This window comes from Ambystoma mexicanum, chromosome 10, assembly GCF_040938575.1.
Source record: "Ambystoma mexicanum isolate Mex_15411 chromosome 10, UKY_AmexF1_1, whole genome shotgun sequence".
In the NCBI taxonomy this organism is placed as follows: Eukaryota; Metazoa; Chordata; class Amphibia; order Caudata; family Ambystomatidae; genus Ambystoma; species Ambystoma mexicanum.
Window position 1 is genome coordinate 520,534,967 of NC_090932.1, and position 26,484 is coordinate 520,561,450.

Here is a 26,484-nt window from a genome sequence, read left to right on the forward strand (position 1 = left end):
TCGTCGTTGGATTTGGAGGATGCCTACTTCCACATTCCCATCCTAAAGGGGCACCGAAAATTCCTCCGGTTCGTGGTCCAAGGGCGTCATTACCAGTTCAAAGCCCTCCCCTTCGGACTACGGTCGGCACCCAGGGTATTCACCAAGTGCCTCGCACCGGTGGCGGCGCAGCTGCGCCGCGAGGGGATCCACGTCTACCCCTACCTGGACGACTGGCTCATCCGCGCCAAGACGAGGGAGCTCGCCGTGGACCACACGGCAAGGACCGTCCAACTCCTCACGGACCTGGGATTCTCAGTGAACTACGCCAAATCCCACCTGGTGCCCGCGCAAGACGCACTGTTTTTGGGAGCGAGGCGCGACAGTGTCCCTTCTGGCCTCCCCGTCGGAGGAGAGGACCAGGACCATCTTGGGCAAGGTGCAACGGATGTTGGTGGCCGACGCGGCCAAAGTGAGGTCCATCAAGTCCCTCCTCGGGATGATGTCCTCCTGCATCTACCTCATTCCCATGTGCAGGCTCCGGATGCGCCCGTTGCAAGAATTCCTGGATGCGCGCTGGATCCAGACGACGGGCAGCTTCGAGGAAAGGATCAAGCTCGACGAGAGCTTCCGACGAGCGATACGGTGGTGGGGCACCCGCGCGCATCTGACGGCGGGCATGGACTTCCAGACCCCAGCCCACCAGGAGACAGTGACCACGGATGCCTCCCTGGAAGGGTGGGGAGCGCACACCGAAAATCTGCACGCAAGGGGACTTTGGCTCCCGACGGAGAAGTCCCTGCATATCAACGTCCTGGAGATCCGTGCAGTGTTTTGGGCCCTCAGGTCCTTCCTTCCGTCCCTCAAGGGCAAGCTGGTGAGGATCTTCACCGACAACACCACCACCATGTTTTACATCAGGAAACAGGGCGGAACCAGGTCCACGGCACTGTCCAAGGAGGCGCAGGACCTGTGGCATTGGGCCGTCGCCCAAGGGATATTTCTGGTGCCGTTTCATCTGGCAGGGATAAAAAACACCATTGCCGACTCACTCAGCAGGGAGCTGCGCTCGTGCCACGAGTGGGAACTACGGCAGGATCTGGTGGATCGCCTCTTCCGACGGTGGGGCACACCCCAGATCGACCTGTTCGCGACGGCGATGAACACCAAGTGCCGGAGGTTCGCCAGCAGGTTTCCCCAGGCGAGGAGCATGGGCGATGCTTTCTCGTTCCCCTGGGGGAGGGCCTGTTCCTCTACGCGTTCCCTCCCTTGCCTCTGCTAATCCGGCTCGTCAACCAGCTCAAGAGGTCACGGTGCAGGATGATCCTCGTCGCACCTGCGTGGCCGAGGCAGATATGGTTCCCGGACCTTCTGGACTTGTCAGCGTCCCCGCCAATCAAGCTGCCGGCGGACGCGGATCTACTCTCCAGGGAAGGAGGCGCCATCCTCCACCACGACCCCAAGTCGCTGAACTTGGAGGCCTGGCTCCTGCAGCGCTAGAGTTTGGAGGATACGACTTACCGGCCGACTGCAGAGAGGTTCTTGCAAAGGCCAGGGCGTCCTCGACTCTTAAGTGCTACGGACACAAATGGAAGAGGTTCTCTGTCTGGTGCCGCGCACAGAAGATTAACCCTCTACGGATTACGGCTCCTCAAATACTGCTGTACCTGCTGATGCTGGCCAAGGCTGGACTGGCACACGCGTCCATCAAGATTCATCTTGCTGCGATCTCCCGATACACCAGAACCACGGGGCGGACGTCCTTGTGGTCTCATCGTCTGGTGAAAGAGTTCATGAAGGGACTATTCAGATCGTTCCCGCCGGTGAAGGCTCCGGCCCCGGCGTGGGAGCTCAACGTGGTGCTGACCAAGCTCATGGGACCTCCGTTCGAGCCTCTACACTCGGCCCCGTTGAAGTTTCTGTCGTGGAAAACAGCGTTTCTTGTGGCCATCACCTCCGCACGACGGGTGGGAGAGATCCAGGCCCTTTCCTGCAAGGCCCCGTACTTGACTTTTCACGACACGAGGGTAGTGCTCAGGACGCACCCCTCCTTCATGCCCAAGGTACCGTCGGACTTCCATCTCAACGAACCCTTGGTGTTGCCTGTGTTCTTCCCGCCGCCTTCGTCGCCGGCTGAGAGGACTTTGCACTCGCTGGATGTAGCTAGAGCGCTGAAGTTCTACGTGGACCGCACGAAGTGTTTTCGGAAGACGTCACAACTCTTTGTAAACTTTGGACCTGTCAATCAGGGGAAGGCTCTCTCGAAGGCTTCCATTTCCAGATGGCTCTCCGGCTGTATCATGTACTGTCACCGGTTGGCAAACCGACCGCTGCCTGGCCGTCCGAGAGCCCATTCCACCAGAGCGATCGCAGCTACCACGGCGTTCCTATCTGGTGTGCCCCTGCTGGACATATGCAGGGCTGCTACGTGGAGGTCGACTCACACCTTCACGAAATTCTACTGCGTCGATCGGGATTCCAGGGAGGAGTCCAGGGTCGGCCAAGCAGTGCTGCGCAACCTGTTCGCCTGAGGTGAGCCTGGTGAGGAGGTAAGATGCTTAATGTTGAGTTTGATGTAATGCTTAATGTTGAGCCTTTGCCACCTCCCGTGGTTGTGCATGTGTGTACTGCTATGTATTCTTTATTCATGAGCATGTGAATCCATGCCAGACCCCATGCTGGAGAAGGAACAAGTTACTTACTTGTAACTGTTGTTCTCCAGCATGGGTCTGGCATGGATTCACATGCGAACCCTCCCGCCTACCCCTCTGCGGCTCTTCACTTGGTCATACTGCCACTTCACGTGCTTCCAAATCTGAAGATGGCTGCCAGAGGCGGGGCTTAGGTAGAGGGCAGTCATTGGCTGTGGTAAGTATGACGCAGATACCAGTGATTGGTTACTACTACGAAAGACAGATCAGAAACGAAACTGATACTGGTTTTTTCTTTACCGAGGATTCCCAGCCTGACGACGGGGAATATTCATGAGCATGTGAATCCATGCCAGACCCATGCTGGAGAACAACAGTTACAGGTAAGTAACTTGTTCCTTATTTCACATAACATAAACAATAAGTATTTAATTATGCTTCTTTAACACACTAAAAATAGACTCAGGCTCTAGCGAGGAATGCCCATGCAGTATAGAGGAAAGGGGACTATGGACTAGGAGTATGTTAGTCATTACAGTGAGTAATTTATAATTTTTTCAACCTCTCAGATTCCAATTTTACACCAGGGGAATAATCCGTCTTGGCAAAAGGCCTATCATTTGTTCCTTCTAACCCAGTCAATTGGTTTACACGTGTAACCGATATAAAAAAAACTCCTTTAGGAAACATTTTTAAAATCTTCCTTCAGGGAAACAACCTGCATGTTGCCGGTCAACTCAGGACTAAGAACAAAATCTACTTTTAATGCAAATGAGAATGAAACTCAGAGAAATAATCTCTTTTGAAAAATGTGTTTCTAAAGAAATAATGCAATTACAAGAAAACAACAAATTGAACATAAACTGACCATCGAGGAAAGAACAACTCTGAAAAACCTAACAAATAATAAAGACATTGTCATCAAATCAGCAGACAAGGGAAGGAGGTATCATAATCCAAAATTCAGATCAATACTAGAAGATGGTTGAGACCTGCTAGAGGATGACAAAAAGTACAAAATATTAAGAAAGGATCCAACACCGGACATTGCCAGAGAAATTGAACAATTCACGTCATATGCTTCAGACCATGGATGGATAAGGAGGAAAGAACAAGAATACCTGAACAACTCCCAAAGTAGAATCACAGTTTTAAAATGGATTGTGTCCTCCCACTTATTCCCCATCAATTTATTTTTAGGCAGAGGGCGCTGTGCACAAGGTTGTGGCGTCAATGTCCCTCGAGGGTCGCCGTGGGGTGTTGACGTCACTCGTACTAACAATAGCTTGTGCCGATCCCGTTGGCTTCAGTTCCGTTTTGTCCGGGCTTTGCTTTGAGAACGGCACGCTCCGTTTTTTTTCTCGAGGAAATAATGTCCTCTTCTACTCATTTGACCCCTAAATCAGGTTTCAAAAAGTTCTATGACTTTGGAGCAAAAATGTCCATCACAGACCCGCACTGCGTTTGCCTTTGGTGTCTGGGTAAAGACCATAGAGTTGACGACTGCAGCTCCTGTCAGTCTATGACTGAAAAAGCTCTTCGTGAGCGAAAAGGTAAATTAGCGGTGGGGCGGGATGCTTCGAAGGGCTCTTCGAAGAAATACAAAAAGACCAGGGAGTCCAGAGACTCCTCAGCATAAACACTGAAAGAGGTCTCGATTGAGGAGTCGATCAAGACATTCTTCGACTTCTTCTAAGAAGCCGAAGTAGAGATGTCACAGGTCTCCCTCTTCATCATCAGACACCTCCACTGAGGTGATACGATGCCAGACTAGGTTGAATTCCCCCAGCAATTGGAATGCTTTCAGGGTGGAAATGATGCAAATCTTTGAGAATGCGGCCTCAACCCCCACAAAGGAGCCTCGCAAGAGTCAGACCCTGTTCGCTCCCTTGGACGATGCAGGAAGGTCAAAAACTACTTCGGCAAGTAGTAAGTCGGAGTCTCGACATTCTCAACCCAACAACAAAAAGTCAGAGTTCGGCCCGGTAATCGAGTCGATCCCCAGTTCTGTCAAAGAAACTTAAAATGTTGAGTCTTTCGACGACTTCGCCATGCCGAAGTCAAAACCATCTTCATCGAAGAAACCATTGATGCCTTCAACGGTTCCTTTGAATCCCTCTAGACAATTACTTGTACAGGAAACAACCTATTTTTGAAGAGGAAAGTGTCTGAGGAGGAGGTTTCTCCGTTAGGAGTCAGATTTGGCTCTAGGGAAGTTCCTGAGGAACTAATTGACCCTGAATCAAGGTTGAAAGACCTCCGTGACTCCCTCCACTCTGCCAGTGGCCTAGACATAACCAGAGTTAGAGTTTACAAAACTTGACCCTTCACAACATGCTGATTCGGGGTACAGGAACCATATGAGCAAGGTGACAATGCATGGGTTGGAGCAGAGCTTCACCAACCTTCGAGCAGGACGATATGACAGACATCTTGAATCAGGGTCCGCAAAAAGACCCAGTTCTACACTTCCATAAGGCTCTACAAAGGAAGGTAGAAACTAACTGGGAAACTCCTGAGTCTGGTTCAGCTATTGATAGCTTTACCAGAAAGTATAGACCATCTTCCAGCAACCCTGATTATCTCAGGAAACATCCTACACTTGAGAGCCTGGTGATCCAGGCTGCGACTTCTTCCAGACAGTCAGCCTAGTCCTCCATATTCCCCCAGATAGCGAGGATAAAGTGGATGCTTCGGCCCGCAAGGTGTTTACCTCTGGCAGTACGGCCCTAAAGTCCACAAATGTCACCAGTACCCTAGCCAAATTTACTGATACCCTGTGGGATTGTATTTAAGTGGCGGCTGAACATATTCCAGAAGGTAAAGAAAGGGAAGGCTTTCTGAATATAATTAAGGATGGCAAGGAGGTGATCGGGGAGGGTCTCCAGGCAGGGCTGGATACTGCTGACAGCATCAGCAGATCCATGGCTGCAAGCACGGTACTGCGCAGATTTGCGTGGTTGAGAAAGTCGGAGTTTGCAACAGACGCGAGGGCCAGTCTTCTCAACATGCCTTTCGATGACTCGAGGTTGTTCGGCAGAACGGCAGACGAAAGCTTGCAGAAGCTGCAGACCTCCAGGGTGGCGGCTAAGTCCCTTAGCGCCTCCATTCAACAACCTCAGCAACCTTATTCGGGCTCATCTTCCTGGAGAGGACGTTTTTTTCGTTACTACTCCTCCTTTGGTAGAGGGAAAGGACAGGCTGTAGAGAAAGGACAAAGAAAGTTCCCTCGTGGTGGACGAGGAAAGAGTGCTAAATCAGCCTCAGCAGCGGTATCTTTGCCCTCAGCCGCTGCTGCAGCTGCTTCTAAAGCTCTCTGAGGCCTTAGCCCACAAGACCCCAGTGGGAGGCAGGATCTCTCAGCATCTGAACGAATGGCGGGGCATTACTTCAGATGCTTGGGCACTGGAAAGTTTCCCAAGGTTACTGCCTTCCTTTTCTAAAGAGGCCTCGGGATCATCCACTGGGAGCCAACTCTGTCAAAATTCCAGATCTGCTCCATGTGCAGGAAATATTAACCCTGCTAGAGAAAGGTGCAATAGAACATGTACCTTTAGGGGAGGGGAACAAGGGTTGGTATTCCCCTCATTTTCTCATTCCCAAGGAGGACAGAAGACTGAGACCCATCTTGGATTTAAGAAGCTTGAACAAGTTCCTCAGGAAGGACAAGTTCAAGATGGTCAAACTTTCTCAAATCCTTCAGGCTCTCCAACTCCAAGACTGGTTGGTATCATTAATTTGCCAATCCATCTCAAGCACAGAGTACCCGAGGTTCGCGGTTGACGGCTCTCATTATCAGTTTCGAGTTCTGCCATTCGGGCTGACCTTCGCCCGAGGGTTTTCACCAAGCTGATGGCGTTATTGGCAGCAAGTCTCAGGAGAGGGGGGGGAATTCACGTCTACCCCTACCTGGACGATTGGTTAATCGGTGCTCGTTCACCTTAACAGGCCCAGGAACATCAGAGGATCACCTGCCACTTCCTACACAGCTTGGGCTTCTCCTTCAATTACAAGAAGTCCCATATGATGCCATTCCAAAGACTCCAGTTCATTGGAGCGGTCTTAGACACTTCCCCAGGGAAAGCCTCGCCTGCCGAGGTGAGAGCTCAACACATTCTGCAGATGGTAACAAAATTTCAAAATACCCAGCGTCTACCGGCCTATGATTTTCTAAGGTTGCTCGGCCTCATGGCATCCTGCATTTTTCTGGTGCCAGAGGCCAGATTGAGAATGAGATCCCTTCAATGGGCCCTCAGGACTCGGGGGTCCCAATTTTCGTGGAATATGTCAGATCTTCTGCAGGTTACGAGCAAAATTGCTCAAGACCTTCCATGGTGGCCCTGCAAGGACAATGTTCTCGGGGGGGGAATCTTTTTGTCAGCCATGGCCGTAGATAACTGTAGTGATGGATGCCTCACTCACGGGGTCAGGAGCACATGCAAACAATCTGACAATCGGTGGTCGTTGGTCTCCATCGGAGTCCAAACTACACTTCAACCTTTTGGAGGTAAGTGTCATGATGCCTACCCCCGGGCATCAGGACCAAGGCCCTCAGCTCCGGGAGCAGGCATCCAGACATTTGTTTAAACCTCAGCAGCCCCGGCTAGGGGCTGTCTGGGTTCAGTCCTGGCACCTTGGGCGCCAGGCTCATCATAGAAATCAGTCCTGGCGCCATAGGCGCCAGGCTCATAGACTTTACTTACCTGATGCAGACCATGCTGCAAAAGTGTCCAAGCCTACATGAGGCCTGGATGGGACTATTTTGTTACAGGGACTATTTTTTAGTCGGGCGTGGCTCTAGGGAACTTCTTACATGGAACTACTTTGGAGGCTATTTAAACCACACCCGAACAGCAGCACATGCTTCGCGTTATTCTGCATCCAGCAGCGCGACGCTCACCGTGCCTGCAGCCAGCATCCAGTCTTCTGCCACGCCCGCCTCGAATCCGGAGCTCCTAGAATAAAGAAGAAAAGGACAAGGTTAGAAAACAAACTTATTTCAAATTCCTCACCTAATTCCGGAACCATTTCATCTCCGGACCTGGAAAGTACATCAGTCCTGCACGCGTTGCTTCGCCAGCTCCAGCACGGCGCCATACTCGCCAGTTCTCACAGCATCTTTCGATCCGGCACTGTCTCCATCATTTCTTCGCCGTAATCAGGCACCTAGGGGACATAAGAAAAAACAAGGTGAGCCAAGGGAATCAACAAATACAACCTCTTATCACCATAGACTTACCTGATTTACCACTGGCAGTATTATTCTATAACTCTCCACATTTTCATATGCCGCATCTGTAAAGAGGGAGAAAAACAACACGTTAACGCATGCAATAGTTAACGGACAGCGTTGGGTAACACAGACTCTTACCTGAACGCCAGCAGCAGCTACGAGACCACCTTCTCACAAACTCAGTTGCAACTTAAGGAAGGAAGGGGACAAGAGTGAACATCGGGCACATTGAACTCTTTGAACTTGATACTTGCCAATCCCGCCAGGGACTTCAGAGTCAATACTTACCGGAACTCTCCCAACGCCTTCCAACCAGTGAAGTAACTGGTATCTACGCGCCCCTGCAAGACACGCAGGATGGAGAGCTCATCTTTTACGAACATAAGATGAGGTTACTAAGGGGATATCGGAGGAGATTAGTGGGGGAGAGCGATAACCGTTGGGAGGCCATCACTAAAACCCACAGGTGGTTAATCCCTGTCTCCACTTGCAGGAAAATACTTCTTCGGGTCCAGCAGACAAGACTAGGCGGGCCAGTCCAGACAGTCATCTCTGCACTACGCATCACGTTGAAGGAGACCACAGCTGTCCGGGGTCCGATCGACACCCCTGTGGGGTCCAGGTGAGCGTAACAGTAAGGGCGATCGGACTAGCGCTGAAGGACTTCCTGCCCTCTGTACGAGAAAAAAATGTCCTGATAATGACGGACACCACAGTGGCCATGTACCACCTCAACAAGAGAGGAGGAGTGGGGGTCACTACCACTGTGCAGAGAGGCAATGCAGCTCTGGTTCTGGGTGATACAAGAAGGAATCTCTGTCGGCGGTTCACCTAGCCGGAGAGCAGCACACAGCCACGGACGCTCTGAGCAGGCAGAGCACAGTCTCCCACAAGTGGGAACTAGGTCAGGAAGTCCTTCAAGAGAGCTTCACCCTTTGGGGAACCCCTCAAGTGGATCTGTTTGCAACCGAGGTGAATCGGAAGTGCAAACAGTATTGCTCAAGGGAATTTCCTCAGAGAGGAGCTCTAGGGGATGTTCATAGAGGACTGGCAGTTTCCACTCCTGTACGCGTTTCCTCTAGTCCTTGTCATTCCTCATGTAATCGGGGGGGGTTGAGAAAGTTAGGGAAAACCATGATCCTAATTGCTTCAGATTGGGCCCCAGAGGACGTAGTACGTGGTATCCGGACATTCTGGACATGTCCATCTGTCCTCCAATACATCTTCCACAAAGAGAGAATCTTCTCTCGCAAGAGGAAGGTTGGGCTCTCCATCCAGAGTTCAGGACACTCAGCCTTCACGCATGGCATCTGGGAGGTTGACATATAAGGATTGGGACCTCCCGCACGACGTAAAGGAAATTCAGCTTTCGGGCAGAAGGCTAGGAACAAAATCCTTGTACCAGTGACATTGGAATAAGTTCAGTAAGTGGTGCAAGGACAAGAATGTGGATCCTTTTCAATGTGGCACTCCTGTAGTGCTATCCTTCCTATTGTATCTGGCCAATCTGGGGCTGCAGATTGGTACAATAAAAGGACACTTGGCTGCGCTTTCCATCTTTTAAGCGCTCCTCTGAGGCGGTTTCTTATTTCAAGATTCCGTTAGTTATCCAGTTTCTGAAGGGACTTACTAACGTGTACCCTCCAGTACCATTTCATGTCCCAGCCCGAGATTTAAATCTTGTGTTGATGTTTCTGACAGGCATACCATTTGAGCCTTTACATTTGTGCCCATTAAGGCTCTTGACATTGAAAACTGTCCTTCTTGTGGTATTAACATCAGCCCGCACGGTAAGTGAGTTTCAGGCTCTTTCATGCAAACCTCCTTATGCTACCTTTCATAAGGATAAGGTAGTTCTTAAGGTTAAACCATCTTTCTTGCCGAAAGTAGTTTCTCACCTGTTGCAAAAAATAATACTTCCAACTTTCTACCCTCCCCCTCATTTGGGCAAAGATGAGGAGAGGTTGCACAGAGTAGGCCCAAAAAGGGCTCTGAGTTTTTATATAACAAGAGTGGCAAGATTACGCCAAGATGAGCAGCTTTTTATGGGCTATACTGGTCCTAAATTGGGATTAGCGGTGACAAAACAAACTATATCCCACTGGATTACTCTGGCTATTGTAGAGTGTTACAAGCTAGCGGGGAAGGGCTTGGAGCTCATTCCACGAGGGGCATTTCTACTTCCGTGGCTCTTCAGAGGGGAGTCCCCGTAATGACTTCTGCTCAGCTGCAACTTGAGCATCAATTCACACCTTTGATGAGCATTACTGCTTAGATTCTTCATCTTCCCAAGAAGGCCCATTTACAAAAGCAGTACTTCATTCCATCCATGATAAAGCTAAATAGTACTCCCACCTCCTGAATTCTTACTGCTTTGGGAGTCTATCATAGATGAGGAATACGTGGGAGGACACAATCCATTTGAAGAACAAGTTACTTACCAACTGGTAATATTCTTTCAACTGGATGTTCCTCCCACATATTCCTCAGCGCCCCTCCCAACCTACCCCGCTGTACAATCTACGTGATTCACACTTTGCATTTGCGAAGAGCTTACAGTCTGGCTACGCCTGGATGGTTCCTCAATTTATTTAACGAAAAAAGAGAACTGAGGGCAATGGGCGCGGCACAAGCTATTTGTACTACGAGTGACGTCAACATGCCACGGCGGCCCTTGAGAGACATCGACGCCATGACCTTGTGCACAGCGCCGTCTGCCGAAAAAAATAAATTCCGAAGCTGGCGAGATACGACTATCATAGATGAGGAGTACGTGGGAGGAACATCCAGTCGAAAGAACGTTACCAGTTGGTAAGTAACTTGTTCTTCTACGCCCTGCCAAAAATGCTCAGATTCTGAGAACCGCCAAGAAGACCCATAATATCAGGGTGTGGCTTACCCATGAACCCATATGCAAGTTCATTGACTACTTCCTAAAACCCTTAAGCCAAGAAACACCAACGTATCTTAAAAACACAATGACAATGATACATTTCTTTGAAAATACACCATGCGACTGCAACACATCTATTGGTAACAATGGATATCAAAACGCTCTACACTAGCATCCAACAGGAAGCAGCTTTAGAGTGTATAAGGAATCGCCTCACTTAACATATGACAGTTAAGTGTCCCTGCAAACGTCATAGTAGAATTGCTTGCAGTAGCCTTATCCAAAAATGTCTTTTCAAGGACACATACTACCTCTGAGTATGTGGGACAGCTATGGGAGCTGCTTTTGCACCTAGCTTTGCAGTAATATTCATGGCTTAATATGAGAAACCTATGAGAATTAATGTTCTCAACAATACAAATCCATTCTTACACAGGATCAGCAAATGGAAACGCTACATTGACATTATTTTTATCTGGCATGGGGGCATCCTGACACTTAATGAGTCCCACATGTGGCTCAATAATTGTGCTCCAGAAATACAATGCACATTATGTAGCAGTCCACAGTCAATACACTTTCTGGACCTCACAATCGTGAATAAAGAAGGCAGGCTAGCGTGCACCCTGTACACAAAAAGCACAGATAGGAACACGCTCCTATACTACCAAAGCAACCACCTGAAAAATTTGAGATGATTCTGCCCTACAGACAATACATTAGGATACGCAGAAACTGCACCGAGAGAGCTCAGTATAAACAACATGGCCAGGAACTGGACGAAAAATTGACAAGAGCATATCCGAAGAAACCATTGAATGCACAAAAAAGAGCAAAATGCACACCTAGGCAGACTCTACATCAGATATTTCGATGAAGAAACAATTACTTGTGTAACAACCTTTGGTCCAGACACTGGACAAATCAGACAAATCAAAAAATTCAGGCAATTAGTCCAACTGAGTATATCGGGAGATCCCCTACCAAGGATGGCCTTGAAACGTTCAAAGAACCTGAAAGAATGCTCAACCCACTCATGACTTGGGAGGAGGTCTGGAGGGGGGAGAGAAACGCCTTATAAATTGTAGGCCTCTACTCTTGTGGTATATGCTCATTGTGTCGCTTCACCAGGAAGACCAAGACAGTTCCCTATAGCAGGCAAAGAATGGACCCTAAAACATTTCTCGAACTGCAACTCTCAAAATGTGATCTATGTGATTTAATGCCCATGTGGGCTAAGATCTGTGGGCCAAACGGCATGACCAGTCAAGAGAATTGGTGAGCATCGATCTCGAATCAGATGCAAAACACACACAGAACCACTGGTAAAGCACTTTCAACACAGCCAAGCCGATATTCATTGGTGAGTTGTGGACAAGGTAAATAGCAACACCAATGTAAGCAACCGCTTGCTGTACAAGGAAGCCTGGTGGGTCCACAGACTCAAAACCATTACCAAAGACCTAAATTAAGCTGTATCTGCCCACATCGGAACCTAAACCATAAACAAAATAAGAGATCACGTGAGATTTCCGGTGAACCCACCTCTGCAAAACATGTAAAAATCAAACTCTTTCAGGCCCCATGACGATACAACTAGCCTTGACTCCATTCAACATTTGTGCACACACATCCACTCTTATGAGCTGCCAAAGTAGGATGAGAGCCCTATGCCCAAACTAGGACCCAGCCATCCCTCCCGACATCACAACCACCCTTCCAGAGTGATTAGGCCTGGAAGCCAGGCTGACAACAGAACTTCCCCCTCCCAAACCACACCCCCATGCGCACAATCTCTTGTGTCCATCACCATGGCAACATAACGGGCGTACTATACCTATGCTTGCTCCCTACACACCAGATTTCCATAGCTAGTACGCCACCTACCGACAATTCTTCAGCTAGTCACAACCTTGCACCCCCCACAACAGCGGAATGGGTGGGTGTTCACATTAGGGACCCCGACGACAGCTACTGGTCTCAAGCGCTTGAACACTAGACACTGCGAGCCACAAAGCATGCCCGAAGCCAAGACAGCAATCCAGTTGCTCCAGCAACCTCTGAACAAGGGCAGCACGGCCTATTTCTCCGACACAGGAGAATGCGACTGACATGCCAGTAAGAAAACCAGCAGTGCACCCCCCTTTTCCATTTAAAATTATCACGAACCACACGCATTCACCATGCCACCCAGGCATCAGCACTGATCCCTTTTCTATCTACCAACAGAACCACTGAGGTCACACCGCAAAAACAAGCAGATCTCAACTGCCCACTAGTGAAGGACATTACAACGCACAAGCTATAGAGGTTAACACACAGGAGACTAGAAACCAGTCTCGTGGTCGGAGACCATCAGTGCATCACCATATAAACTCCCTCGAAGTCTGACGGAGCTTGCCATCCATTTTTCCTGTCTCCTCAGATTCGAGCCATATGACACACAGTCCATTCCGGACACCATCCGTTGGTGCATTAAAGCTGCACTAAAACAGCGGATTACGATTCTGAACTCCGACCTGCTCCTAGAAAGGGAAGGTCACCAAAGTCTGTGTGAAACAGGGGACACTTTAAAGCCCCAAAACGTTTTAACCTACAACAGACAGCCAGTCTGGATTTTTAGCTCAGTTTGTTTAAACTAGAAGTGGGCTGATCAGTAAGGCCATATGCTTCTCCAGCATGGGGTCTGGCATGGATTCACATGCTCATGAATATTCCCCGTCGTCAGGCTGGGAATCCTCGGTAAAGAAAAAACCAGTATCAGTTTCGTTTCTGATCTGTCTTTAGTAGTAGTAACCAATCACTGGTCTCTGCGTCATACTGACCACAGCCAATGACTGCCCTCTACCTAAGCCCCGCCTCTGGCAGCCATCTTCAGATTTTTACCGCACGTTCATGTGTTGGGATCCTCGTGCTATTGCTCTCGAGCGTTAGTGCTATTTTTTCGCGTTTTTTCACAAAAACTTTGATTTTTTTCGGTCAAAAGAGCCTCAAGCTCCACCGATCCTACATCCTATCAACGGGGACCCGTGTCGGATTCGTCTGCGCCCCTCAAGGGTGAAGATTTCGTCGAGCTACACTTCGGAGGACTCCAGAAGCTTCTCAGGCCCGGTCTCGGAGATGGCCCAGGAGAAGGGAAGCTCGACGCCCGGAAAGCTGTTCAGGGTCTGCCCTGGATGCCAGCTGCAGAACGTCTTTAAGGAGGACGAACACTCTTTCTGCCTTTACTGCCTTCATGAGGACAAGACGCACGTGGAGGGACTGTGCGTTTTGCGGCAACATGTCGGAACGGACCATGAAGGACCGCCATCAACGTCTCGCCAACTGGCTGGAGGGTAAGAGCCCGTCTGGCGAGAAGAAGAGGAAATCCGAGCGGTCTTCTAAGACCTTTGAGGGCGCCCCGGCGACGGGGGCCCAACATAAGGCCAAGCACCGCGAGTCCGCTGGCACCGGGAGCGCCGAACGGTCGGGCCCTACGGGCGTCAGGCAGGGCGCACCCTCCCCGGCACCATCAACCACGAGCCAACGCTCTGGGTCGGGTAAGAGGAAGGCCGAGCACCCGGCGAAGCTCCTGGAGAGGCCCCGGTCGAGCTCTAAGGCAGAGGAGGAGCGTGGCAGTGCCCCCTCCCTCAAGGATAAGGCGGTGAGCGCACCTAAGGTGGTGAAGGCCTTGATCCATCCGACCAAGCCCTCTATTGAAACGGTCGCGGCGGCCCTGGCTCAGCCTGTGGAGGCTACACCAGTGGTGGCGACCTCGGGGCCCAGAATCTCCCTGCCTCCTCGGAGGGAGTCTTCTTTTGTGCCCATTGATAGGACCCCCGTGAAACCCCCCGTGGGGAAGAAGGGGGGGCAGGGCGTCGTCGTAGATTCGGCCTCAACCTCAGAAGAGGAGCTGATCGAGGTCTTAAGCCACGGCCTAGGCGTGGAGGAAGGCCAGCCCGTCGGAATAGACGCAGGTGACGACGACGACATCGTCGAGGATGCCGACGGGGCCCCTGCTCGCCCGTCGGATTCCCCTCTGCCAGCGCCGCAGGACAACTCGGCGGCCATTTTGTTGGCCATACAGTCCTTATGCTCCGAGATAAGGACGAGGCTACCGTTGCCGACGGAGGAACCTTTCCCATCGGGGGATCCAGAACCGGGACCTTCTGGTGTTCCCCCTACCAAGAAAAGAAGGATCCATCCTCCACCTCCTTTTCAGCCGTCGCGCCCCGTCCAGCCCTCCTCCCCGTCCACCCGAGGGGATGATACGGGGACTGACACGGCAGCGACGGGTACGGACGACGAGGCATACGACGAGGATATTCCGTCGTCGCCTCCCGCCAGGGCTTCTCCGCCCGACGAGATCGGATCTTTCCACTCCATGATCTCCAGGGCTTCCGAGCTTTTCCAACTCTGCCCTGAGGAGAAGAAGAAGGAAGGTTTCCTTTATCAACGGCGCGAGGCCAAGAGGAAGACGGTCCTCGCAGTGCCTCTGTTGGACGACATTTGGGATGAGGGCCTTACCCTCCTCAAGAACCCTTCCACGACGCCAGCTAGAAGAGACCGGTACGAGAAAAAGTACCGGGTCCCGGACACGGCCCCCCTGTGCCTCCGGGCGCAGCCTACCCCGGATTCCGTCGTCTCCGCGGCGGCCAGGAAGAAAGCGGGGGGGGGGTGCGGCCTCCACATCGACTTCCCCGCCGGACGGCGATGGAAAGAAATTGGATGCGATGGGACGTAGAGTCATCTCGTCGGCGGCGACGACGATTAAAGCGGCCAACGCCTTGGCTATCGTGGCCCGCTACGACAGGGAGCTCTGGTTCAAAATGGCTCCCCTGCTGGATTTTCTGCTGGACGACAAGAGGGCGGAGGCCTTGGAGATCCTGCAAGAAGGTGAGGTGGCCTCGGACCACACCATCACCGTGGCGACGGACATCGCCGACACGGGGTTCCGGCAGTTGGGCGACGGCGTTTGCCTTCGACGTCGTGGATGGCTCAAGGCTACGGACTTCCGGCAAGACGTCCAGACCAGAGTCCTGGACATGCCCTTCGATGGGAACAACCTGTTTGGGAAGACTGTGGACGATTCCCTTCAGGCCATTAAGGCGGATACTGAGACGGCCCGGGCCCTTGGAGTTCTGCAGCAACGACGGACGCCCTTTCGGAACAGCGGAGGCAAGGGCGCCTCCAAAGGTTCCGGCGGCGGTTTCGCTTCCTACCGTCAAGCGGCCCGCTCGTCGTCGCAAGAGGCCTACAGAGGACGTGGCAAGTCCAGCGGACCCCGCCGTCGTCGCCAAGGAGGTCAAGGCGGCAAGGCCGCGTCCAAGCAGGATTGAACCGGCCGTGGGGTCGGGCCCCCACCGAAGCACCCCGGTGGGAGGCCGGCTGGCGAGCTTCGTCAGCGTGTGGGAGTCCATCTCCACCGACCGTTGGGTGCTGGACGCTCTGGCCCGGGGACACGCACTCGAGTTTCAGAGAAGATGCCCGCGCGTCCCCCCCGTGGCCAGGAAAGAACTTCACGTCCCTCAACTTCTTCCGGAGGTAAAGACGATGCTCAGGAAGGGCCCCATCGAACTCGTCCCAAAGAGGCTTCGGGGCTCCGGAGTTTACTCGAGATACTTCCTCGTGAGGAAGAAGACGAGAGGATGGCGCCCCATCCTAGACCTGCGACGTCTGAACAAGTTCATCAAGGCGCAGAGGTTCCGGATGGTCACCCTCCAGCACGTCCTGGGTCAGCTGGAGGAAGGAGACTTCCTATCGTCGTTGGACTTGGAGGATGCCTACTTCCACATTCCCATCCTAAAGGGGCACCGAAAATTCCTCAGGTTCGTGGTCCAAGGGCGTCACTACCAGTTCAAAGCCCTCCCCTTCGGACTACGGTCGGCACCCAGGGTATTCACCAAGTGCCTCGCCCGGTGGCGGCGCAGCTGCGCCGCGAGGGGATCCACGTCTACCCCTACCTGGACGACTGGCTCATCCGCGCCAAGACGAGGGAGCTCGCCGTGGACCACACGGCAAGGACCGTCCAACTTCTCACGGACCTGGGATTCTCCATGAACTACGCCAAATCCCACCTGGTGCCCGCGCAGGACGCTCTGTTTCTGGGAGCGAGGCTCAACACAGTGTCCCTTCTGGCCTCCCCGTCGGAGGAGAGGACCAGGACCATCTTGGGCAAGGTGCAACGGATGTTGGTGGCCGACGCGGCCAAAGCGAGGTCCATCAAGTCCCTCCTCGGGATGATGTCTTCCTGCATCTACCTCATTCCCATGTGCAGGCTCCGGATGCGCCCGTTGCAAGAATTCCTGGATGCACGCTGGATCCAGACGACGGGCAACTTCGAGGAAAGGATCAAGCTCGACGAGAGCTTCCGACGAGCGATACGGTGGTGGGGCACCCGCGCGCATCTGACGGCGGGCCTGGACTTCCAGACCCCAGCCCACCAGGAGACAGTGACCACGGATGCCTCCCTGGAAGGGTGGGGAGCGCACACCGAAAATCTGCACGCAAGAGGCCTTTGGCTCCCGACGGAGAAATCCCTACATATCAACGTCCTGGAGCTCCGTGCAGTGTTTTGGGCCCTCAGGTCCTTCCTTCCGTCCCTCAAGGGCAAGGTGGTGAGGATCTTCAGACAACACCACCACCATGTTTTACATCAGGAAACAGGGCGGGACCAGGTCCCCGGCACTGTCCAAGGAAGCGCAGGACCTGTGGCATTGGGCCGTCGCCCAAGGGATATTCCTAGTGCTGTTTCATCTGGCAGGGATAAAAAACACCATCGCCGACTCACTCAGCAGGGAGCTGCGCTCGTGCCACGAGTGGGAACTACGGCAGGATCTAGTGGATCGCCTCTTCCGACGGTGGGACACGCCCCAGATCGACCTGTTCGCGACGGCGACGAACACCAAGTGCCGGAGGTTCGCCAGCAGGTTTCCCCAGGCGAGGAGCATGGGCGATGCTTTCTCGTTCCCCTGGGAGGGCCTGTTCCTCTACGCGTTCCCTCCCTTGCCTCTGCTAATCCGGCTCGTCAACCAGCTCAAGAGGTCACGGTGCAGGATGATCCTCGTCGCACCTGCGTGGCCGAGGCAGATATGGTTCCCGGACCTTCTGGACTTGTCAGCGTCCCCGCCAATGAAGATGCCGGCGGACGCGGATCTACTCTCCAGGGAAGGAGGTGCCATCCTCCACCACGACCCCAAGTCGCTGAACTTGCAGGCCTGGCTCCTGCAGCGCTAGAGTTTGGAGGATACGACATACCGGCCGACTGCAGAGAGGTTCTTGCAAAGGCCAGGGCGTCCTCGACTCTTGTGCTACGGACACAAATGGAAGAGGTTCTCTGTCTGGTGCCGCGCACAGAAGATTAACCCTCTACGGATTACGGCTCCCCAAGTACTGCCGTACCTGCTGACGCTGGCCAAGGCTGGTCTGGCACACGCGTCCATCAAGATTCATCTTGCTGCGATCTCCCGATACACCAGAACCACGGGACGGACGTCCTTGTGGTCTCATCGTCTGGTGAAGGAGTTCATGAAGGGACTATTCAGGTCGTTCCCGCCGGTGAAGGCTCCGGCCCCGGCGTGGGAGCTCAACGTGGTGCTGACAAAGCTCATGGGACCTCCATTCGAGCCTCTACACTCGGCCCCATTGAAATTTCTGTCGTGGAAAACAGCGTTTCTCGTGGCCATAACCTCCGCACGACGGGTGGGAGAGATCCAGGCCCTTTCCTGCAAGGCTCCGTATTTGACTTTTCATGACACGAGGGTAGTGCTCAGGACGCACCCCTCCTTCATGCCCAAGGTACCGTCGGACTTCCATCTCAACGAACCCTTGGTGTTACCTGTGTTCTTCCCGTCGCCTTCGTCGCCGGCTGAAAGGACTTTGCACTCGCTGGATGTGGCTAGAGCGCTGAAGTTCTACGTGCACCGCACAAAGTGTTTTCGGAAGACGTCACAACTCTTTGTAAACTTTGGACCTGTCAATCAGGGGAAGGCTCTCTCGAAGGCTTCCATTTCCAGATGGCTCTCCGGCTGTATCACGTACTGTCACCGGTTGGCAAACCGACCGCTGCCTGGCCGTCCGAGAGCCCATTCCACCAGAGCGATCGCAGCTACCACGGCGTTCCTATCTGGTGTGCCCCTGCTGGACATATGCAGGGCTGCTACGTGGAGGTCGACGCACACCTTCACGAAATTCTACTGCGTCGATCGGGATTCCAGGGAGGAGTCCAGGGTCGGCCAAGCAGTGCTGCGCAACCTGTTCGCCTGAGGTGAGCCTGGTGAGGAGGTAAGATGCTTAATGTTGAGTTTGATGTAATGCTTAATGTTGAGCCTTTGCCACCTCCCGTGGTTGTGCATGTGTGTACTGCTATGTATTCTTTATTCATGAGCATGTGAATCCATGCCAGACACCATGCTGGAGAAGGAACAAGTTACTTACCTGTAACTGTTGTTCTCCAGCATGGGTCTGGCATGGATTCACATGCGAACCCTCCCGCCTACCCCTCTGCGGCTCTTCACTTGGTCATACTGCCACTTCACGTGCTTCCAAATCTGAAGATGGCTGCCAGAGGCGGGGCTTAGGTAGAGGGCAGTCATTGGCTGTGGTCAGTATGACGCAGAGACCAGTGATTGGTTACTACTACGAAAGACAGATCCGAAACGAAACTGATACTGTTTTTTTCTTTACCGAGGATTCCCAGCCTGACGACAGGGAATATTCATGAGCATGTGAATCCATGCCAGACCCATGCTGGAGAACAACAGTTACAGGTAAGTAACTTGTTCCATATCAATCTAAGCCCTCCTTCACTACAGACCTACCCAATCCACGGCCCGGATGAAGGCAACAACACCCTTCCGAAACGTTGCTGGATAAGGATAAGCTACATCTTTTCTAGCGCCTAACCATAATTACTGCTAATAAGTAGAGACATTGACCCAGGATTGGTTACTATATTTTGTGTGTAATATAGTGTAACTCGACAAATGAAATGTTAAATGATTGACAAGCCAATATGTATGAGACAGGACATTTAGGTTGTTCTAGATTAACATACATTGTGGCAACAAGAAAAAGAATGTAGGTGCCCATTTGACCAAACAAGGGCAATACAGCACAAACGCTGTTTAATTTACTTGAACCCTTAAGTTTCCCTAGCGGTTTTTTCTGTCTTTTGATTTTGTGATTTAATTTGATATCCAAGTTGTTAAAACTTTTTTTTAAAGAAATTGGAGGCCAGAACAGCAACTTGAAATTGCAAATGGGTGTAGGCCCTAATTTTGACCACAGATGTATTTTTTGTACTTTGAGTAAGAATAAGGTACATTGTGCAAAAACCTCTTCCACTTTTTTAAATATATGTACATGTTGTTTTACTCGCCATGTTTATTAGTTTAAATAATAATCTTTTGTTTGAAAACTTAGCAACCTGAGAAATGATCATGGCAATGCTTTGAAAAGGTTGCAAAAAGAAATAAACGGGCGAATTCAAAATGCCCAAGAAAAAGAAAAACAATTAGTCGGAATTTCTTGTATAATAGAAAAACCCATACTATTGGTACCTGAAGGTTAGGAGGGATTCAAACACCTCGTAACAATACACATAATTACATTCAGGATTGATGCATGTAGAATTCTAAAGTGGCACCACACTTCTAGTTATAGTAATACTTTTTCACCCATCGTCGTCCCACCATAGGGCCACCCTTCTGTTCAAAATGAGAGCGGTCTGGTGTCAGTCGGATTCCGCCAGCGAATCGTAGAGCACTGCCCAGATCAGAAGTGTTGGACCATGCCCACAGTTCCTGGCACCTTTGTCCGAAGAGGAGGGAGATGCAACGACCCGACAGATAATTCTGGAAGGAGCTGAAGCGCAATTCCGTGAGAGTCTAAGACTGCCTCTCCCGACAAACGCCCCCACGACATAGGTTACACAACTGTACCTGGGAGGCGGGCATAGAGACCCAATACCCCACGTCAGGATGGAAAACCAGAAGACCCTCAGCTGGATGAAAGCCACATGACTCCAAGAAGTGGTAAGGGAGCCAATACCCCCATAGATGGGTGAGAAACCAGAATACGCTCGGCTGGGTGAAAGCCAAACGACGCCAAGAAAGGGTAATGGACACACTAATCCACGACAGACCACACCCTAAAAAGTGGCTAAAGAAGCAGAACGAGAAGGTGGTGAGAGAGACGACCCCAAGGTTGATTAAAAAGAAACCATACTCCAGTGCGGAGAAATCCCCATTTAGTTGGCATAGTCAAATACTATTGTACAAGGAAATGGGAACGATGTAAGACCTTAGTATTGGAACGCCAAGGATTTCCCGGCCTTGTGCCTGACAAGATAGTTCAGAGACATTTGGGTAGGGATCAGAAGCCAACCACCATTTCAGCTATTAAGGAAGAAACCCTTTACAGACCTTTTTGTTAGTCCTTTTTATTAGTGGTGGGGTCATTACTTGGGTAAGATTTGTCTTTTGAGACAGAGGACCGTTCATTTTGTAAGACTTACTAACCAGCACAAATTACATGCACTTTAAAAAAAGGCCTATTCTACACCTACCTCTAAAGTTAAAACACAAGTTTGAACCATGACTGCTTGTCAGCCTCCACTGCCACACTGTGTTCTGAATTCTTGGTCAAATGATGAACAGCTTGTAGATGCAAAGTTGCATAGAATAAAAATGAAGACTCTGCTATGAATAAAAGGGAAACCAAATGCTATGTAGTGCAATTCAGTGTATTTCTACCACTAACATTAGGTTCTGTAGTTATTGAATGTCTTAATCTTGAACAATGATCTGGAAAAGGCCATTTATTTAAGAGAATGTTTTTCAAGATATAGTGATCGAAACTCACAATGAAAGTAAATACCCAGGCAAGTTCACTCACCAAATGGTTTTTGTTCATTTTACAGCTGACTTTGGATTTTGTGCTCAGATCACCCCAGAACAGAGCAAGCGCAGCACCATGGTCGGTACACCATACTGGATGGCTCCTGAGGTGGTAACACGGAAGGCTTATGGCCCAAAGGTAGATATCTGGTCCTTGGGAATAATGGCCATCGAGATGGTGGAAGGAGAGCCTCCATACCTTAACGAGAACCCTCTCCGGGTAAGTATTCTATCAATGTTTGTTGTCCTGTAACTATTTTCCTAGTTTGAAACATAAGCTGTTCAATAATTGTGTGGTTAGATGATTTTCTTTGGACATTCCGACAAACTAATGTAAGGACAAACCTTTGTCCAAAGCTTTTAGTAGGTGAAGCCAATGTTTATGTGCAAAGCAATTGGAAGTATGTACCAAATATGACCTTTATCAGCAGGACAATCAGTTTGATGAAGATTCTTCTTCATTCCGATAATAGACAATTCTGGTCTTGTATAAACAAAATATAGGATTCTGCCTAGGATTCTAGATTGGAATCAATACAAGAAAGCTTATGGATCCATTGTTCTGCTAATACATTTGGTAATCTTCCCCTCTTGGCTGTCCGAGTGTCTTTGAATGACCTATCTTTCATGAGCCCTGCCCATGGACTATGGAGGACATAATTTGGGCCCTTAATAGACTCAAACCATGTAGGGCTTCCGGTCCGGATGGTTTCCCGCCCTTTCTCTTAAAACGAGACCCAGAATTATGGGCCCATTTCCTTAAACCCTATTTTGAAGAAATATGTCACCAATAAGGTTCCTTTGTCCTGGAATGTGTCTATTGTTCCCATATTTAAAAAAAAGTTAATGTCATTGACCCTGCAAGCTATAGGCCCATCGCTCTGATTCCACAAGCAAAGTGTTTTCTATACTGCTCTTAAGGGATCTTAACCACTCCCTGAACCAAAAACACTTTCACGTTTTTCAGGTGGGTTTTCTCCAAGAAATTGGTACATCCCTAAATGCTTCGCTGCTGAAACATCTATTGCAGAAAGTAAAAGCTACACAGGGAATATACAGTTCTGATGCTTGTGGATCTGCTTAGAATCACATGCTGTGCATGTAGTCCGACATCTAGTGGAAATCGCAGAGTATTGCACTTTCTTTTGAAGATCGAAAGGGGACGTTGACATGGGCGTGACTGTAACCGTATCCCCCTTCTTTTTTCTGTTGGTCTTAACTTTAGAATTAACCAACACTTACCTTGTCTAGTAAGCTACGGCGGTTTGTATATTGTTAAATGTGGCCGTAGCCTCTGACCGCCAGCTGGATGATCCCCTTCAACCGACATGACGTTCAGACTGCTTGGCTACATTAAGTTAGTGTTAACTGAATTATCAGTTGTGTTTTTAGAAAAGTACTGTGTTTTTCAATTTTCTAATTAAATGGTATTATTCAAATAATGAGCTCGAAACATGATTTAATATGTATATTTTAAACATACAATGAAATACAAATAAAACATTCATGGTTTCTAATTTTCTTGTTTTTGGTATGGTTTGATCTGTGGTTCCGAATTTGGGTGCCCCTCTCCCAGTTCTATAGACGGGTTCCTCCCCAACTTGTTTTTTTCCGCTGACACATTTTGCGTTTATTATTGTTGTAACCGTATCCCTAACATGACGTGTACTGTACCCAAAATCCCTCACACGTCGAGGTCCCTCAGATTGTTTTTTTCTGCCAAACTAGTTGGTCGCTTATGCAGAGCTTGTACGAGTTTTATATTGCTAAATTAGTTTCCACGGCCTACGGTCGTCTAGTAGACTTCGACAACCTCCTCGACAACTGCTTTGTGGGTTTCCAGCTGCCGACGACATCTGCAACTGCTCGGTGACTTACCTACTCAACGACTGGTAGGGAGAGTGGGGCCCTGGGTTTTTATTCTTCTCTATGCGAATGTATTTCCTTCACCCCTTTCTTTCTCTTCTGTGTATTTCCTTCACCCCTTTCTTTCTCTTCTTGGTCTTGCTGCTGGTAACCTCTGTTACGGCAAGGACTCCTTTTAAATTCTACCCATTGGGTAACGGCAAATTTCACTGGAAGGACACCCATCGCCGATGAAATCGGTGTCTTCCTCGTACCCCCACGAGCAGTGCTCGTTCAAGGCCTGTAATCTCTTTCGTCCGAACACTTTGAAAGACAGGCGGACTAGATGGTGGGCAGCCTACGCTATGCAGGCTGAAAACATTCCAGCCATCGCGTCGGACAAGGAATTTGTCAGCAGTCATGGCTCCAAATTGGAAGCCAACGACATCTCAGCGGAGCCTGCGTGCTCCCAGATGCCCGTCCCTGACCCCGACAGACAGGCCACCGGCACTGTTATGGGGAGATCACACCCCGGCGACAAGGGCACACACGCATCATGTGTACTCAAGCACACAACCCCTAAGGCCTCTTTGGAGTCGTCGAAGAAGCTATCGATGCCCACAGGACCACTGAAAATTTCAGCTGCACCTTCCGAACCTTGCGGTTCGATGCCCTACACCCAACCGCAATCGCAGCATGCGACTGGTCATCCATCTGGTAGGGGCGTTCCCCCCCCTAAAACACAGTGTCGACACGCCATCCAAGGGCGCACATGCGCCTAAGGACCCAGTGGAGTCACCAATCATGACTGCGCCTTCAGGCGTATCGAGAACTTCAATACAGCTGCTGAAGCACCACAAGAGCCTTTTGGAAATCATTTTGGCAGCCAAGGAGTATAAAGGCACCCCCTCTCACCAAGTGGACTATTCTGAGGCACCCAGCCCCTCTCTAAGGCGTTATTGGGAAAATCTCCCCCTTGTGGGCAGCCCTTCCTCCCTCCTGACCATACAGCTTCCTCTGTATGGACTAGGGAAAGGTATTAGCAATATATGGATAACATTTCCCAGTTCATTGACTTTTCTGACCGATATATTATACCCAAGAGACCTAGGGAAGTGGACTCCTGCCCCATCCCCTCCATATTGCAGAGACTCACTACCTCCGCACAGGGACACCAAGAAGACCTCTTGAATGTCCCAGATGACCCAACACAGGAGGATTCTTATGAAGAGCTTAACCCCTTTGATCAAGACCCAGCTGATCAGGACCCAGACTGGGATCAGGCAGTGGACCAGAGCCCTTGGCTTACACCGACGCATACCGCTGACCCGGACATCTAGATCCCCCTTCTACTCCTCCACCAAGGGATTTGTCACCTGTTGACGACCAGATGCTGTTCAACGCCATTTTAAAAAGAGCGGCTGACCATTTTAAAATTGCAAAGCACGAATCCGCTCCAGACTCAGACTTTGTGGAGGATATCCTCAAGGAAAAAGGCTCCAGATAGCCGAGCCATTCCTTCGCTAAATTCTATAGAGGTGCCAGGCTCCTTCTTTGCTGTCCCGTCTCTCCCACGGGCAGTTAACCCCAGGGTTGAGAAATTATTTTGCCTGTCACCCTCCGACCCCCTCTACATCAGGGGTCATGCAAGAAGCTTTTCGCCCTGGGTAAGCGGGTCACCACCGCAGCGGCTTACTCCACAAGGATGGTGAATAACACCACACTCCTGGCGACTTGGTGATATCCAGTGGGGCCTAGTACAGGATGGGTCGTGGCTGAAGGCAGAAAAGTAACCCATTACATACTGAAAAATACACTGGACTCGGCTTAAACCGCTGGATGCACACTCACCCAGGGTACCCTACTTAAAAGTCATGCCAGGTTAAAAAATCTCTGGGTTCAAACCCAAAACTCGGGCCTCTCTAACAAGCCAGTGGAGGATTCCAACCTTTTTGGGAAGGCGGTTGAAGACGCCCTAGAGACGGCAAAGCAAGAACACAAGACACTAAATTCGCTTAGCCATATCACAGCTAAACCCTTTAACCAGCGTGGAGGCTCTAACGCACGCTGGTCCTTTCATGGCCAATCCTTCTCCCACTCGCCCCAGGGGCAATACGGCTCAGAGAATACCCCCTGGCCCTCCGGTCAAGGCTCCTCTGGTAACTTCCAATACCAGCAAAGAGGCTCTTGTAGGGGCAAGAGTAGAGGCAGAAAATCTACTCCTAGCGGCTCCCCGGCCTCCACCTCAATGACTTGCCGGTTTAGGTCCCTTCCCACGCTTTGCCGGTCGGGGGTCGCCTGTCTTTATTCATCAATGCCTGTGAGGGGATCACTTCAGATATGTGGGTACTAAAGACCATTGCCCATGGGTATTGTATCAAGTTTCTTTGACCACCTTGCTTCCACCCACTGCGAAGCAGAGGCCTGTTGCCAGAACACCTGCGCATCCAGCTGGAAGAAGTTCAGGTCTGTTAGGCAGAATAATATGCAGTACCCTTTGGGAATACCACAAACAATTAAGACTAAAGGTGACAGTACAATTTCACCTTTGGTACAAGCACGTACTACACAGTTAAAGTGGTAGCAGTGCAGCCAGACTTATCTCAAGAGTAAGTGAGCAGTATCAAATAGTTACACAAAGGACAGCAACTACTATGATTCAGGCAAACACTGACTCAAGGTTTCTAAGTAAAAGAATATGTATTTATTTACTCAACAGTTGTATAACATTTCACTATTATAATCAAGTTAAAGAATCACAATCAAAAATGCACCACCTCAATTCCCTTAAATTCCAGACAAGTTAAGCTCACAAAATTAAGTGGGTGCAAAATGGCACGCCAGCAATTTAAAAGGGAGGGAAAGACAAAGTTATTAGAAAATTAGGCAAACCAACAGGTAAGTACTCAGAACAAGAGGAACTTCAGTGAGGAGATCAGCTAGAAAAGGCTTAGGGCCAAAGTCAATGGGTCAAAAGTCTTTTGCTCAAGATCACACAGTTCAGGG

At 50.4% G+C, this 26,484-nt stretch overlaps 1 protein-coding gene across 1 annotated transcript in view; it reads left to right on the top strand.

Annotated features, from left to right (window-relative positions):
- PAK2 (p21 (RAC1) activated kinase 2) overlaps positions 1–26,484 on the top strand; it is a 1,353,994-nt gene that overhangs the window by 1,147,995 nt on the left and 179,515 nt on the right. The window contains exon 13 of the mRNA XM_069618088.1: positions 21,657–21,853. Coding sequence (XP_069474189.1) covers positions 21,657–21,853 — 197 coding nt within the window. The remainder of the gene's footprint in view (positions 1–21,656; positions 21,854–26,484) is intronic.